A 13,969-nucleotide genomic window follows, 5' to 3' on the forward strand; every position below is an offset into this window, starting at 1 on the left:
GTTTTAGAAGCGTCCCATCGAAAAGCGGAGTGGGAGCATATTAACCAGGCTCACTTGCAAAGGACGAGGTGCTACTCTTCGTATTGATAAAGGCAGCCGTGACGCTGGGCAGTAATACAATACAGATAGTCATCGATTCATTATTTAACGTGTCCTTCCTTTTGGAGGCTTCAGTAATGTTTTAGAACCCCGCAAATGGAAGCAGATTTTTTTTCCCCCTTTCGAAAGAAACCAGGATGTGACGACAAACCCTTCTCGGACTAGAACTCTTGAATCTGTTTGAATCTGCAAGGGTATACGGTGTTTCTCATGGCTGGCGGGGGAATTCTGGGAGTTGAAGTCCATACATCTTAAAGTGAGAAATGCTGGTTTATAGGACCCGGAGATAACCCCTCCGAGAGAAGAAGCTGCCTTCAACAGTGCCTGTCATTCTGATTAACTGCATCTGATTCACTGAAAAACCGAACTCCTACTTTTACGCGCTCAAATTTGAGATCCGGAAGAAGGTGTCTGTCCGCAAGAACTACGGGAGCTGCCGGGGATCTTTGGAAACATGGCGGCCGCCGTAGTTGTTGCGGCCCAGAGAGTCTGCAATGCCGGCATCCTCAGGACCGCGTGCAGAGGTGAACCCTTTCCTTCCTTTCGCCTGGGCTGAGAAGGTTTCCATGCACGGGCTGGATCGGGGGGCTTCCTCGCGTTAGCCTTTCTTCTTCTGGGCCCTTCTAGCCTCTGCCCTTGTATATGATCATTTGTATTTGATTGCAGCCATCCTAGCCGCTGCAGCTTCGGTTGCTTTTTTTAAGAGTAGCAAATCTGCTAATAAAAAAATGAGAAGACGGGCTCTGAAATTTAGTATTTCCTCGCAAGAAGTTTATCCACGGTTGAGTGTCAAGGCAAGGTTACTTAAATGGGAATAAATCCAACTGAACTAGGGAAGTCAGCTCCTGAATAAATAAACGTAAACTGTTCACAACTAGCATCCGTGATTAACTTAACCATTCCTAAGCCTTTGCATGGCACACTAAACCATAAAATAACTAAATAACTACTAGCTTGCATTACCCTTTTGGCAAACTTGATTGGCTATCATGAAAAAAACAGTGGAATTGCATTGTAAACTTGCAGATTTACATATTCGGAATAAACCAAAATAACTAGAATTGTTGCATAACTTTGTATTTTACTGTGTAATTTTTGCCTGCATTACAAAGAGCATGCTAAATTGGAATAGGCTCTGGTTAAGAGGGATTGCTTTCAGAATTTATTGCGGATATAGTTTAACCAATAGTGCTTAGAATAATCACCTCAAATCAATTGCAAATCAATTTACCAATAATAAATAAATGTTAAAAATATTTCAAATGCAGAGAGTTTAGCCCTTTCTTGTCTCTTTGTTCTCTTCTGAGATTGTGAGTCCAGTTGGTACCAACATTCACTGGCCCCATGTCATACTTCTCAATAAATACTGCAGCATTCATTTGTCTCACAGGCCTTGCTTTCTATGACATTACCCTGAAGCAAAGTGGTAAGTGGGTAAAACACAACAATGATAATCTGTAATAGAATTTTGTTCTGTGGGTGTGTTTTTGTATGAATTATACCCATTTCTGAACCTCCCAACTTTGAGGAGTAAGAGTTGATGATACTGAGAATGGGCTCCAACTGTTATTCATAGGTAGGAATTTTTGTTCATGGACAAAAAACAAGTATATATTGTTTTATAATAAATTAAGTGAAAGGATAATAAGAGATAAGAACGCTTCTAGCCTAGAAGACTTTTCTTTCTGTTCAAAATCATCTCTTTGGTTCTGTATTATAGCGAAGAAAATGCAGAGTCCATGCTCTCAGTAACAGAGATGCTGAAGGAAATTATTTTCTCTAGAACAGAGGTGGACAACTGGCAACTTTATGGCCTGTGGACATGCTGGCTCAGAAATTCTGGAAATTGAAGTCCATAGCTTGTAACTTTACCATATTTGCCCACCCCTGGTCTAGTCTAGAGCAATATTTCTCAACCTTGCCAAGCTTATAATGGATAGCATGGCTGGGGAATTCTGAGAATTGAAGTCTACCCATCTTAAACTTGCCAACATTGAGAAACACTGGTCTAGAGAATTATCTAGAAAATGTGTGTGTGTGTGTTATAATATTAAACAATTATTCTGTAAATTGGCTAGAGAGATGTAGACTCTCTGTTGCTTTTCTGGGTTAATGCTTTATATTTAAATTGGGGTAATTTGCTTTAGCATAGAAATATTAATGAGTGAATTGATTAAGTTAATACATTTAAATTATTTTAATAGGTGAAAAGATATGTTTGATCGGTTGGTCAGCAAAAGTCTAAAGTTGTTATATTTAGTACAAGAATCTATCAAAATTATTGGTGACTGAATCATCTTAAGAACTCTATATTTTCTTCGCTGCCATAAAGAAGCGAAGAGAAGATTTTGAGCAGAAAAAGAAAAGCCTTCAGGGCAAGAAGCTTCCTTATCTCTTATTATCCCTTCACTTAATTTATTATAAAACAATATATACTTTTTAATTAATGTATTATACTTTCACTCAATTTATTACTTTCTCTTATACAGTGTATATAGATATTATCCAAGAAATGTATCCAAATATATTAACATTTTTTGAGATATTTCTTATTCATAAATTAATATTTTTTCAACCTTTCAATAATTGGGATATTAACATGCTTTTTTCCCCACAGGTTATGCTTTGATTTCAAACCATGGAATCAGTTGCCAGTATGCTGCCTTGGCATGGACATTTCAGACACATTGCAACATTTCTGCATCATATAATGTGACAGTGCAGCAGAGAAGGCAGAGAAGCTTTTTCAATAAATGTAAGTATTTGGAAGCTGCTAATCAATCCTGTAGCCTATACTTTTACGTTAATTAGATTCACACCCCATCTTTCTACTTTTATAAACATTGAAGGCAGCTTACCACATTTAAAATCAAAATGTAAAGTTAAATTAAAATCTATTCATAGTGAAAATCTTGGTGAAAACTTTTTATTCCATAGCCTTGATGCTACACAAGAGGAGGCATTTTCCCACATGTTAAATAAACAAGCTTCTGGTAGCAGAAGCATCTCCTGTTAATCTAAGTTATTAGTCAGGCTTGTAGCAGGAGAGATATTTACGGTAGTTGGTCAGGCAACCAGCCCATAAATTATTTAGGACTATAAAATCAGCATTGTTGCCTTAAATAGAGCCATCTAACCACCTGACCCAAATAGCCAGGTTTTCAATTCAGGGTTGGGGCCATCTGAATCTGTGAAGGATACTATTCCATTGGACAGGCACACCATTGAGAAGACATGACTCTAGGGTTCAACAAGATGACACTGTTTGTTAGAAACAGTGTGGACCTCTCTAGATCTGGTGGGATAAGGGAAACAATAGGAAAAAGGTGGCCCCACAATTAGCCTGGTCCTCTCCAATGTACAGTCTTGTAGCTGATAACCAGTACCTCGAATCACACCTAAAACATTACTAGGACCAATGCAGCTTGCAAAGCAGCATTGTTTTATGGGCATAAGAAGAAATGCTAACAACTATCTGCACAATACATTTTGCATCAGCTACAACTTCTGAGTGCTCTTCAAGAGCAACTCCACGTAGAGCACATTGCAATAATCCAAATGAGCCTAGTGGCTCAGCAGACTAAAAGCATTGTGATTAACACCAGCTGTCTGCAATTACTGTAAGTTCGAATCTCACCAGGCTCAAGGTTGACTCGGCCTTCCATCCTTTCTAAGGTAAGTAAAATGAGGACCCAGTTTGGGGGCAATAAGCTGACTTCGTATAAATATACAAAAGTATGAAGACTATTGCTTAACGCATTGTAAGCCGCCCTGAGTCTCCGGAGAAGGGCGGCATATAAATCAAATTTTTTTAAAAAATGAGTCACCGTGTGTGACACTGTTCTGAGAATGGGAACAATTGATACCTAAGACAAATCTGTGCAAAAACGCCTTCGAGTAGGAGCCACATGTCCAGGAGGACCCACAAATTGTGCACCAACTCTTACTGCACCTCCATGCAGAATTAAAGATGGAACATCCCCAGCACTAGATGGCCTTAAAAGTCCATGGCCATTCAGTTTTACCAGAGTTTGATCTGAAGCTTATTCTCTCCTATCCAGACCCTCATAGCCTCCAGACAGTGGGAAAGGACCTTAGCAGCACTGCCTGGTCAGCCCAGGGATAGAGATGTACAACTGAGTATTATTAGCATATGAAGAATATTTCACCCCAGGCCAACAGATGACTGACTTCATGCAGATGTTAAGAGCAGGGAAAGAAGAAAGCTCTGAAGCACTCCACAAAGCAGAGAATCATGAGCTAGATCCCATTAATACTGGCTGGAACTAGCCCTAGAACAAAAGGGGAAAAAAGAATTTAGATTAGATTAGATCCTCCATGTAGCATCAGTACTGGATGAATGAAAATATCAACATACAAAAGATGAACTCCCTTTCATCTGCCTCTGAAGCAGAGATGAATTGTTGGAGTTTGTGTCAAGTAAGCTTGATTAGGGCTAAGCCAGTCCACATTTTCTAAATTCTTCTATATCTTTACTTGCTATATTAACCGGAGGGAATAAAAATGAATTATTAATTTCCTGATGGACAATTGACAGTGTTTGTTGTGCCTAGGACTAGTTAAGTGCTATAAGTTTCCATATTTTGAAAATTATTTGAAGTATTACTTTTACATTAGCCATGCACTGTCACCTCAGGAAAGACTGTGGGACATTTTAAGTAGCACTTAGCAGTATTGTCACCACCAGCTGTGAATTGATTTGCCTGTGCTCCATATTGACTGTGGAAGAGGAGTAGGGAATTGATTTTTTTAGTAGTGATGAGTCATGTGGCTGATGGGAAGAAAAGAGTATGGAATACAGAATGCCAGTAGAGAAGACAGTAAAACCAGAATATTTGGGTAAATTGAGGTTCAAAATGAAACAAGACTCTGAAATTATTCATAAATCTCTTTTGCTCTAAACTAATCTCAGTGTACTCATCCTCAGGGCACAATTAAACAGTTCCTGCTATAGTCACCATCTGTAATGTATTCTTTATGGACCTGTACAAGAAAACAAATCAGAATGGGTTCTAGCATAAATTTGGTTGGATCTTATAAATTTGGCCTTTTAACAGTTATAATCTTGATACTCTAATTTCATATTAAAGATCAGCATCTCTTTTGCAGTTTGTAAGTCCCACTAAAAATATCACTTCATTCTGAAGCCCAGGTCTAGTTCCACTGGCCCAACCATTAGGAATTTAGTCAGCTAATAGCAAAAGGAAGACTGATGAATATGAAAACTATGAAGTGTCTACCCTTTTTTTCCTTAATATGAAGAAATGCTGCTTTTAAAAAAATCTTTTTAAAAATCATTTTAGCTTGTGCATTATACCTGTTGCTATGATATTTATTTGTATATTATTTGAATAATGTTTATGCCAAAAAGGTAAAATAAAATGTTGATAATCATATAAATAATTATGATAAAAATCATACATATTCAGATCATTAATAATTAAATGCAAGAGTTATTTGAGAGTGGTAGAATGTATAAATATGGACATAACCTTTAAAAAGAAATGAGGGAAGGGTTAGGTAAATACCAGCTTATCCCTGAGAAACAGGAGGGGTAGAGAAAGAAGTTAAGGATTACTCCACCTTGATTCTCTTCGGGGTAAGAAGGGGCAGATGGAAACTCCAGGTTTCAAAATGTTGTTATTATACCCTGTAAAATAATAGAATTCCATTAGTTCTTGTGGTATCCATTTCCTGCCCTAGCTATCTCAAATGGCTGATCCATATAGTCAGTAAAGCTTTATATATAGTCCTCATTCAACAACTGTAACTAGAACTAGAAAATCCATCATTAAAAGACATGGTCATAAGGAAAGCAAGACCACACCACTTCAGAATGGAAGTTCTGGCAGTCACAGTTACTGTTGTTAAACAAGGACCGTGTGAGTCATTAAAGGAGGTCCTCATGTGACTGCAACTTCCTGCTGATTTTGCTTGTGGGAAGCCGGCAATAAAGGTTGCAAATTGCAATCACAGGACCACAAGACATAGTGCCAGTCGCATAAAGTCCAGTGATAACTGCTACTCATTTAGCACTGTCGTAAATTCAAATGGTCACTGAACAAGTGCTTGTTTAACAAAGACTGCCTGTACTTTGCTGCAGACATAGACCTAGATGTTTCTGTATTTTATATTCTTTCATGTGATGATAAGAAGATGGATCCCATGTAAGAAAGAAAATTTAAAATAAATGTCTTAAAAATATGAGTTACGATGGCAATTGAGACTAAGTGATGTTATGGCATTTCTTGATGCCATCATTAACCAAATCCCACCAATCATTAGATGAAGACCCACCCTGATCTAAATCATTCCCAGTTTAGCCCCTCCCAGCCCCAAACTTCATTTCTTTGAAGGTAAGAGACCACCTTCCCTTCAACTCCCCCCAATTGCCTATTGCCATCATTTCTGCCCTTTTGGCTGTCATGCATCCTGCTTTCGGGCAGCAACTAGCCCCAAAATCACGCGGCTCTGTGGTTGCTTGCTTTACTGTTTCTCTAAGCCCCCAAGCCACAGCAAAGTACAAAAGCCCCAGGAAGTCCAGTCCAGCAGCATAGTGTCAAGCCACAGGTTCCATGGGAAAGCCAAAAGTGTGGCTCAAAACCATAACCAACCTGGGAAGCCCCAGAAGATGCAGCCTAGCCCAGCAGTGTGGCATACAGACCATTGCACTCCAGGACCCTAACCACCCTCATACTGCTCCAGTTGACCTTTATTGCTTTCTTATTCCTGTTGCTGATGAGGTAGGATGAACCTGACCCTCCATGAAAGGTAGCTGTTTGGCCACACAAGGCCTTCTTCACCAGGTCAGGCAAGGAAGCTGCTGTTCCCCAGCTTCCTTGTGAAGGAAGCCTTGCTCAGCTAGCAGTTGCCTTGCAAAGGGGCCAGGGTGGGCATGCATGATCAGCAGCAGGAGCAAGAAGGCAACCAGGCTTTGCAGAGTACTGGGCAGCAAGTGCTGGGTGCCAAAAAGGCAAAGATGGGAAGGATATGGATCAGTGGGGTAAATTGAAGCACCCATGTGGTCGTAAGTATGGATGGGCTGCCAAGCACCCAAATTTGGACCACATGAACATAGAGCATTCCAGTGGCCATATTTGCAGGGACCAGGAATATGTACCATTAACAGACCCCGCCATAACTTTTAATGTTCAGTGAATGAATGATGTACAGTGGCACAGAATGGATGTTATTTACCGTATTTTTCAGAGTATAAAACTCACCCTTTCCCCCCCCCCCTAAAACAGGGTGAAAATTTGGGTGCGTCTTAAACTCCGAATGTAGCTTTTTCCGAAGCTTTTTTTCAGCTTTGTCTGCTCCCTCGACTCTCTGCTGTGCTTTAATGAAGTGCTAGCGAGTGAAATGATTTCCATGCTTTGCTCCAACTCTCCAGCTGTTCTTTAGAAGCTTTTTTTCAGCCCTAAATAGGCGCTAGCTGAGTGAAGCGATCTCCCCGTGCTTTGCCTGCTTTTCTCATTGCTGCTTCCCCTCAGCTGTGCCTTAGAAGCTGTTTTTTATCCCCAAGCAGGAGATAAAAAACCAGCAAAATAATGTGCTGAAGCTGACCAGACTAAGGACGCTAGCCAGATGAATACCTGGTAGGCAGATTTTTTCCCCCTGTTTTCCTCCCCAAAAACTGAGCTGCGTCTTATACTCCGGTACGTCTTATACTCTGAAAAATACGGTATGACATGTCATAGTTCTGTCCATCAAAGCACCCCTGCAGTCATGTGTTTGTGATTTGTGACTTTCTCTGTCAGCTTGTCACAAGCATAGTCCGTGGGGAAGCTGGCAGGAAGTCTGAAGTTGCAGATATTAAGATCCTTGCAGAAAAACCCATGCAGTCCTTGTTTAGCAATGGCAATTGAGATTATCAGAATTGCCATCATATCTCAAAGATTTACCTGTAGGCCTACGGCTATATATAGTTTTACACTTTGGAAGGCCTTTGGTGATGGAAATAACTATTTGATAGTCTTGTGGAAATAAAAAAGATTATATAAATTGATGCAATTGTTAGGTAAGAAATAATGTTGATGACAGTTCTCAGACTGAAGAAGTTACTTAGCTAAGCAGCAAAATATTTCAAACCCCCCCCCCCCCAAAAAAGTCCAGTGGCTATGACTCAACCTCCAGACAACAGATCATTATGTTTTTATGTTAACCTATAAATTTGGTGTTAACTCCAGTAAATACTGAACTGCAGGGTGGATTTGATTTAAATCAACTCGATTTAAATCAAGATTTAAATCACTAGTAAAAAGGCTTGATTTAAATCAACTCGATTTAAATCATAATTTTTAAAGAGCAACTGTCATCTGTCCCGCAGTGGCTCCTTCTCTGACCTGCTGTTGACTCACCGACAGTCCCAATATTGCAGAATATATAGCCACATGCTACATAACTAAGCTCCATTTCATGCTGAATAAACTAAATTGTTAATGTATCTTAAATAGAAAACTATCTTTAGATAGATTTTTACTCCAAAAGCATTTTATTAAAATAAATTTAATTTTTAAAAAATCTGATTTAAATAAAAAAATCAATTTAAATTTTTAAAAATCCATTTTTTAATTTTTTTTAAAAAAATCATCTTTTTTATCCACCCTGCTATACTGCAAACAAATTAAGTGCAAGCCCATCTTAGCAGCTGTTTGAGGTATATTTTGCTTGAGGTATAGCTGGCTTAAACATAAGAGTAAATAGCATAGACTTTATTTGAACTGCTGTTAAAATATATTATGATTTGGACAACTTATACGTGTCTGTTTCGTAACAGTGACAGCCAACCAACTCTGGAAAGGAGTTGCAGCAGAGAATACTGCAGGTGGAAGGAAAGGGCGAGGCAAGCGAACCAAGCGGAAAAGAACGAAGGATCTCAATAGAGGCCAGGTCCTTGGCGAAGGTAAACTCCTGAAATAATAAAGAGTCCAGAAGGGATGAAATACTCAAATCAGCCTAACTAATACTGAACTCAAATGCTGATATGATATAGTATGAGTTAAATCAGAGCCCTAAGAAATAACTCAAGGCAGTGAACATATCTTATGCTCCCTTCTTCTATTTTCCCCCAAACAACAACTTTGTGAGTTGGGCTAAGAAAGACTGATTGATTCAAAGTCACCCAGCTGGTTTGCATGCCTGAGGTGGGATTAGAAACTCAGTTTTCTGATTTTTAGGCTTGTACCTTAATCACTGGCTCCCTTACGTTGTTACGTTGTTATATTATAATCCCTTATATTGTTACCTTTTACATTATTATAAGTAAAAAGTAAAATGATAGTTTGGGAGGTAAAGATAGCTTACATAGGGGAGATAGCTATCTTTTTGGAGTAGGAAGGTAAGCCTGGGAAACAATAATGGTATAGGGAAGCTATCATTGCTATCTTCTCCAGACTCCCTAGCATCTGCTGCCTGAGGTAAATTGTGGCCTCACTACACCTAATATTGTAATAGGGTCAACCATGCATGGAAGGAATTACTGTTGAATCCCAGAAGAAAGACTTCTCTTAGGAAATGAGGATGTACTGCAATTTCTTATTGCAGGATCCACATAATAATGGTGTATTTATAATGATTTCCGTGGGGTGCTGAAAATAGCCAAAGAGAGTGATAATCAGAATTTATTTCAGGAAATACGTTTTCTACTTGAAAAAAATTGATTCCAAGTTGGAAGAGAGGGAGATACTGTATGTAAAAATATTGACTCACTTTCAGTCATAAGTTCTAGACAGTTGGATTCTCTCTCTATCTTATTAAAAACAGTTTTTATGGAAACTTATGGAAGTTCTGGTTAGCCAAAATTGTCTGCCATTTTTTACAATTTTAATTTTCCTTAAGATACCATGATAAGCTGTACATATAAAATGAACGAGTGCAAACAAAATCATTTTATGACTTCTGGTATTTGCTGTGGAAGTGTAGGTTTGTAGTATGCTAAATAATATCCATGACAGGAATATTTGTTTAAGTTGTAATTGTTTTTGTGTTGATGTGTTCAGGAAAAATTGGTTTCCTTTGGCCTGGCCTCAATGCTCCGTTGATGGTATCTGGAAAAGTTCAAAGCATTACTCAAAGAGATGAAGAAGAGCAGAAGGCTTTGCAGTTAGCAAAAGCTGAGGAACAAAAGCAACTAGACAAAAGAAGGAAAGTACGGATTAAGAAGGAGAGAGGTTGGACTGGACGATCCTGGGGAGGTGTCAGTTTAGGACCTCCTGATCCTGGTCTCAATGGAGGTGAGATAATTATGGAAAGAATGAACATTTTGTTCTCTAGAAGCAGGGTTTGTTTGGTAGATTCATATTCTGTGTATACTGCTAATACCAAGTTTTATACATAAGTGAAGGCCATGTAGAAGAATACACACACAAACAACAACAAAAAAACCCACCCTAGTTTTGGAGGGAAATTGTTTCCTTGCTAATACTATCTTAAGAGGAAAGGATGGGAAGATACATGTAATATTCCACACTATTAGTTCAGGCTACATATTTACTACATAGATTTTGATCATATCTAATAACTGCAAATATTTATTAAAACACCTTGGAAAAGATTCAGAATATAGCTCAATTGCCATATTCTTCCAAGTTGTTAATGGTAATTTAAAGTTGTGAACTGTCCAAAAATTTAAATTAGTGTCTTGTAATGTTTATGAATTCTGACTACAAATTCACCATTTCCCCAGTGACTATGAGAAGAATTGAACACCCAAAGCAGAGAGCCAGATAAATTGGCTCAATATAATTTGCCTGTTGGAAAACGAACTTACTGGAGAAACTGGAATATAATTAGAAATAATAATTGTTTTCTCATTCCTAGACATCCTGTTGTAGTGTTGGCACAGTAAAAATAAGCATTTATAGTCTGGCTGTTCTTGTTTAGTTTAAATACAACCTGATCTGTGTATGATTGCTTACTCAGGTAATGCTTAGTCAGGTGAATAAGACATTTCAAAATTAATTTAGTAAAATGGTTGTCATCTGTTTGCTTTATAATTTGGTGCTGCCTACTTAATTACATTTTGTCACTTTAAAAAATAAGGGCAAAACAAAATGTAGTCCTACTCCTTCTCTCCATACTTCCATTTGCATTTCACAAATGGCTATTGTTCTGGAGGCACTTTCATCCCTTATGGAATAGATGTTCCAGTTCATTAGTCTCCTATTATTGCTGCATGGACTGGTTCATATTTGTCCTAAATTAAAGGAACAACGGCATTCACATGGAACAAGGCCATTGATGTACCGCTATCATCAAATGATTCCTTGGAGGCCAATTCCAACATCTGTAAAATTTAGTGTATTCCACATGACTTGATCCCACAGAGGTCTGATTGTGATGAGATGCACCTTAATTGTTGGAAAATAATATGGATATTGTATGTGCAGTATAACACTAATACATGTCTCCTTAACTGACAGAAACATTTGAAGATTTTGATAGCAGAGTACTTGAGGTAAGAGGTTTTTTTTTATTAAAAATGTAAGCTTAAGTGTCTTTAAATATAAAAAGCAATGTTTAAAATCCAATGTAAATTTTATTCCTTTCAGCTCTGTAATAGCCTGTGCAACTTGTAGAGAAGAAAGGACCCCATTAATAAATTAAAAATCATTGTGGGCCACAAAGGAACATATGGTGTACCAATCAATCAGCTGTTTGACAGCTACAAAATGACAGTGAAGCCTAGAGACATTGGAGGTGCTTGGCAAGGTGTCTTTTGGGCAATGGCAGTGAATGTATTGACTTCTGAAAAACCATGAGCAGGTTGTAAAAGGCTGTTGGTGAGCCACATGTTGTGTGGGCCTGGTCTATAGAACAAAAATTTGTCAGACCAATGGATTCTGAAATAATGTATTACAACCTCAAAGTAAAATGTGCTGGGTTGTTTTTTTAAAAAAATTCTTGACTGCATCAAAGTCAATAAAAACTAAGATCATAATTTGAAGAGAGCATTTTTTTAAATAGAGGATATTTCTGATCAATTTTGAAAAACTAATAAAGTTAACTTAGGTTAATCACATGAAAATGAAATAGACATAGAAACAGACTGTTCTCTAATTAATCTGCATTCTATCCAAACCAAAAGTATGCCAGAATAAAATTATATAAAGGGGGGGGTCGGGATCACTTTTTGTCTTTCTCCTCTTGAAAAACATTGCTCATTTTTTTCCCCTTAAAAGTAGTTTTTTATTCATTAGATGTATTAAATGTGATATGATACTGAGTGGATTTGGATTTGGGATTATAATCTTGCATTTCTGATTTCCTGTTCTTTTCTCTTCCTAAATACGTTGTACAGTAACTCTTCACCAGTGGCTTTAACTCATACTCCCTTTGTAGTATTCTCTCCCATCCTTTACATAATTCAGATTTCTACTAAACAGGAAGCAAATGCCCAGCAAAGTTGCCTTATAAATTCCTCACACATCCCAGCATTATAACAACCAGAGTTTTAGAAATGCTCTCATCTTATCTTCTTCTCCAGTAGTCCTATTATTTTGTCTGATGTCAGAATCTTGATTGTTTATAACCTTACTATAAATAATTCATAAAAAATGGATTACTGTTTACATAGCCATTGCATATTCCTCAAGACAGGTATACCTATTGGCGCTTACAGAACCTTTTGTCCTCTCCTAGTTTTGCAGCAGTTCACTGTTTTTTAAATTAAAAGTCAGCATAACAATTTGTGTACTGCACTGTGTGCATTCTAATTCATGTATTATTCTAAGAAGTACAGATCAGACGAATATATATTCAAATGTAAATCTAACAAATTTCCTTTCATCCCTATCCATACCCATCCATACTGGGTACTTTCTGCATGTAAAACTACAGTAGTTAAAATTATTTTTAGAATCTTGAGGCATTATACATTATACTGAGAAATTACTTATCTCTATTCATCTATTTAAGTTACTAAAATAGATGTTTATGAGCCATTTCATGTTGAGGCCAACCCAGGATCATTATTAAGATCAATATTGCAGTCAGAGATGCCCCCTGTTTGATGTCCACAGAGTATCCAGAGACTTCCACATGCCCATAGAAGTGAAGTGCTCTTGCTACCAGCAGCTCTTTTTAAATATATATATATATAAAAGAGTAAGGTTTATGCTTCAGAATTCATAAAACACAATGCAACTTTCCTAAACTTTTCTGAAATATTTGTTAGGATTTTTCCTCCACCATCCAGATTCAATCTTAATTGTATATATGTAATTAACCTTGTATGATAGTTAGCAAACAGCTGGATCAAGTGTTAAAACTTTTCCACTAGCATTTCAATTTGATCTCTTGCTACTTGGTAGAGTTATTTATTCTAGTAAATTAAATTATAATTCTCTGTGTTAAGGTTTTTCTTAACTGAATTTTAAAACGGTGCTAGGATTTTTCACCAGCTTTATAAATGTACTTGATATTCAAGAGAATTTAATACTTTAATTTGGGTCCTTCATTCTGAAGAAACATAATTATTAGAACTAGGAATACTCAAAATTCAGACTTCAAGAAGTGCACTGGAGCATGCAGGAGCATACATACATCACTTGATTGCAATTCCTTAAAGGAGCCGTGTCTTTTCCATGCTTCAATCTTGATCTTGCTGAGGCTAGCAGTTAATAGGCTGATTATGATTTCTTTGCAGTTGACCATTTGTCTTATGGTCATGTGTTAAATATCAGGACGCTGCCTTGGGGCGATGAGAGAAGAAAAGAAATTCTTACCTCACTTTTTTTATTCCTCCTCCAATGCCACAAAGGGAATAAAAGCATGGGATTTTTTAAAAAATTGTGAAAGAGAAAGTAGACTAGAATAAAAGTGCCATAAAAAGACAAGAATAGCCTTG

General features: G+C 37.5%; 1 protein-coding gene across 1 annotated transcript in view; it reads left to right on the top strand.

The window, feature by feature from the left end:
- The first annotated feature begins 333 nt into the window (after window positions 1-333).
- MRPS5 (mitochondrial ribosomal protein S5) overlaps window positions 334-13,969 on the top strand; it is a 33,289-nt gene continuing 19,653 nt past the window's right edge. The window contains exons 1-5 of the mRNA XM_070947962.1: window positions 334-623; window positions 2,717-2,854; window positions 8,900-9,025; window positions 10,122-10,355; window positions 11,544-11,578. Coding sequence (XP_070804063.1) covers window positions 554-623; window positions 2,717-2,854; window positions 8,900-9,025; window positions 10,122-10,355; window positions 11,544-11,578 — 603 coding nt within the window. The 5' untranslated portion in view covers window positions 334-553. The remainder of the gene's footprint in view (window positions 624-2,716; window positions 2,855-8,899; window positions 9,026-10,121; window positions 10,356-11,543; window positions 11,579-13,969) is intronic.

Source organism: Pituophis catenifer, unplaced genomic scaffold, assembly GCF_029215685.1.
Source record: "Pituophis catenifer annectens isolate HBS135680 unplaced genomic scaffold, rPitCat1.0.hap2 SCAF_1, whole genome shotgun sequence".
NCBI lineage: Eukaryota > Metazoa > Chordata > Lepidosauria > Squamata > Colubridae > Pituophis > Pituophis catenifer.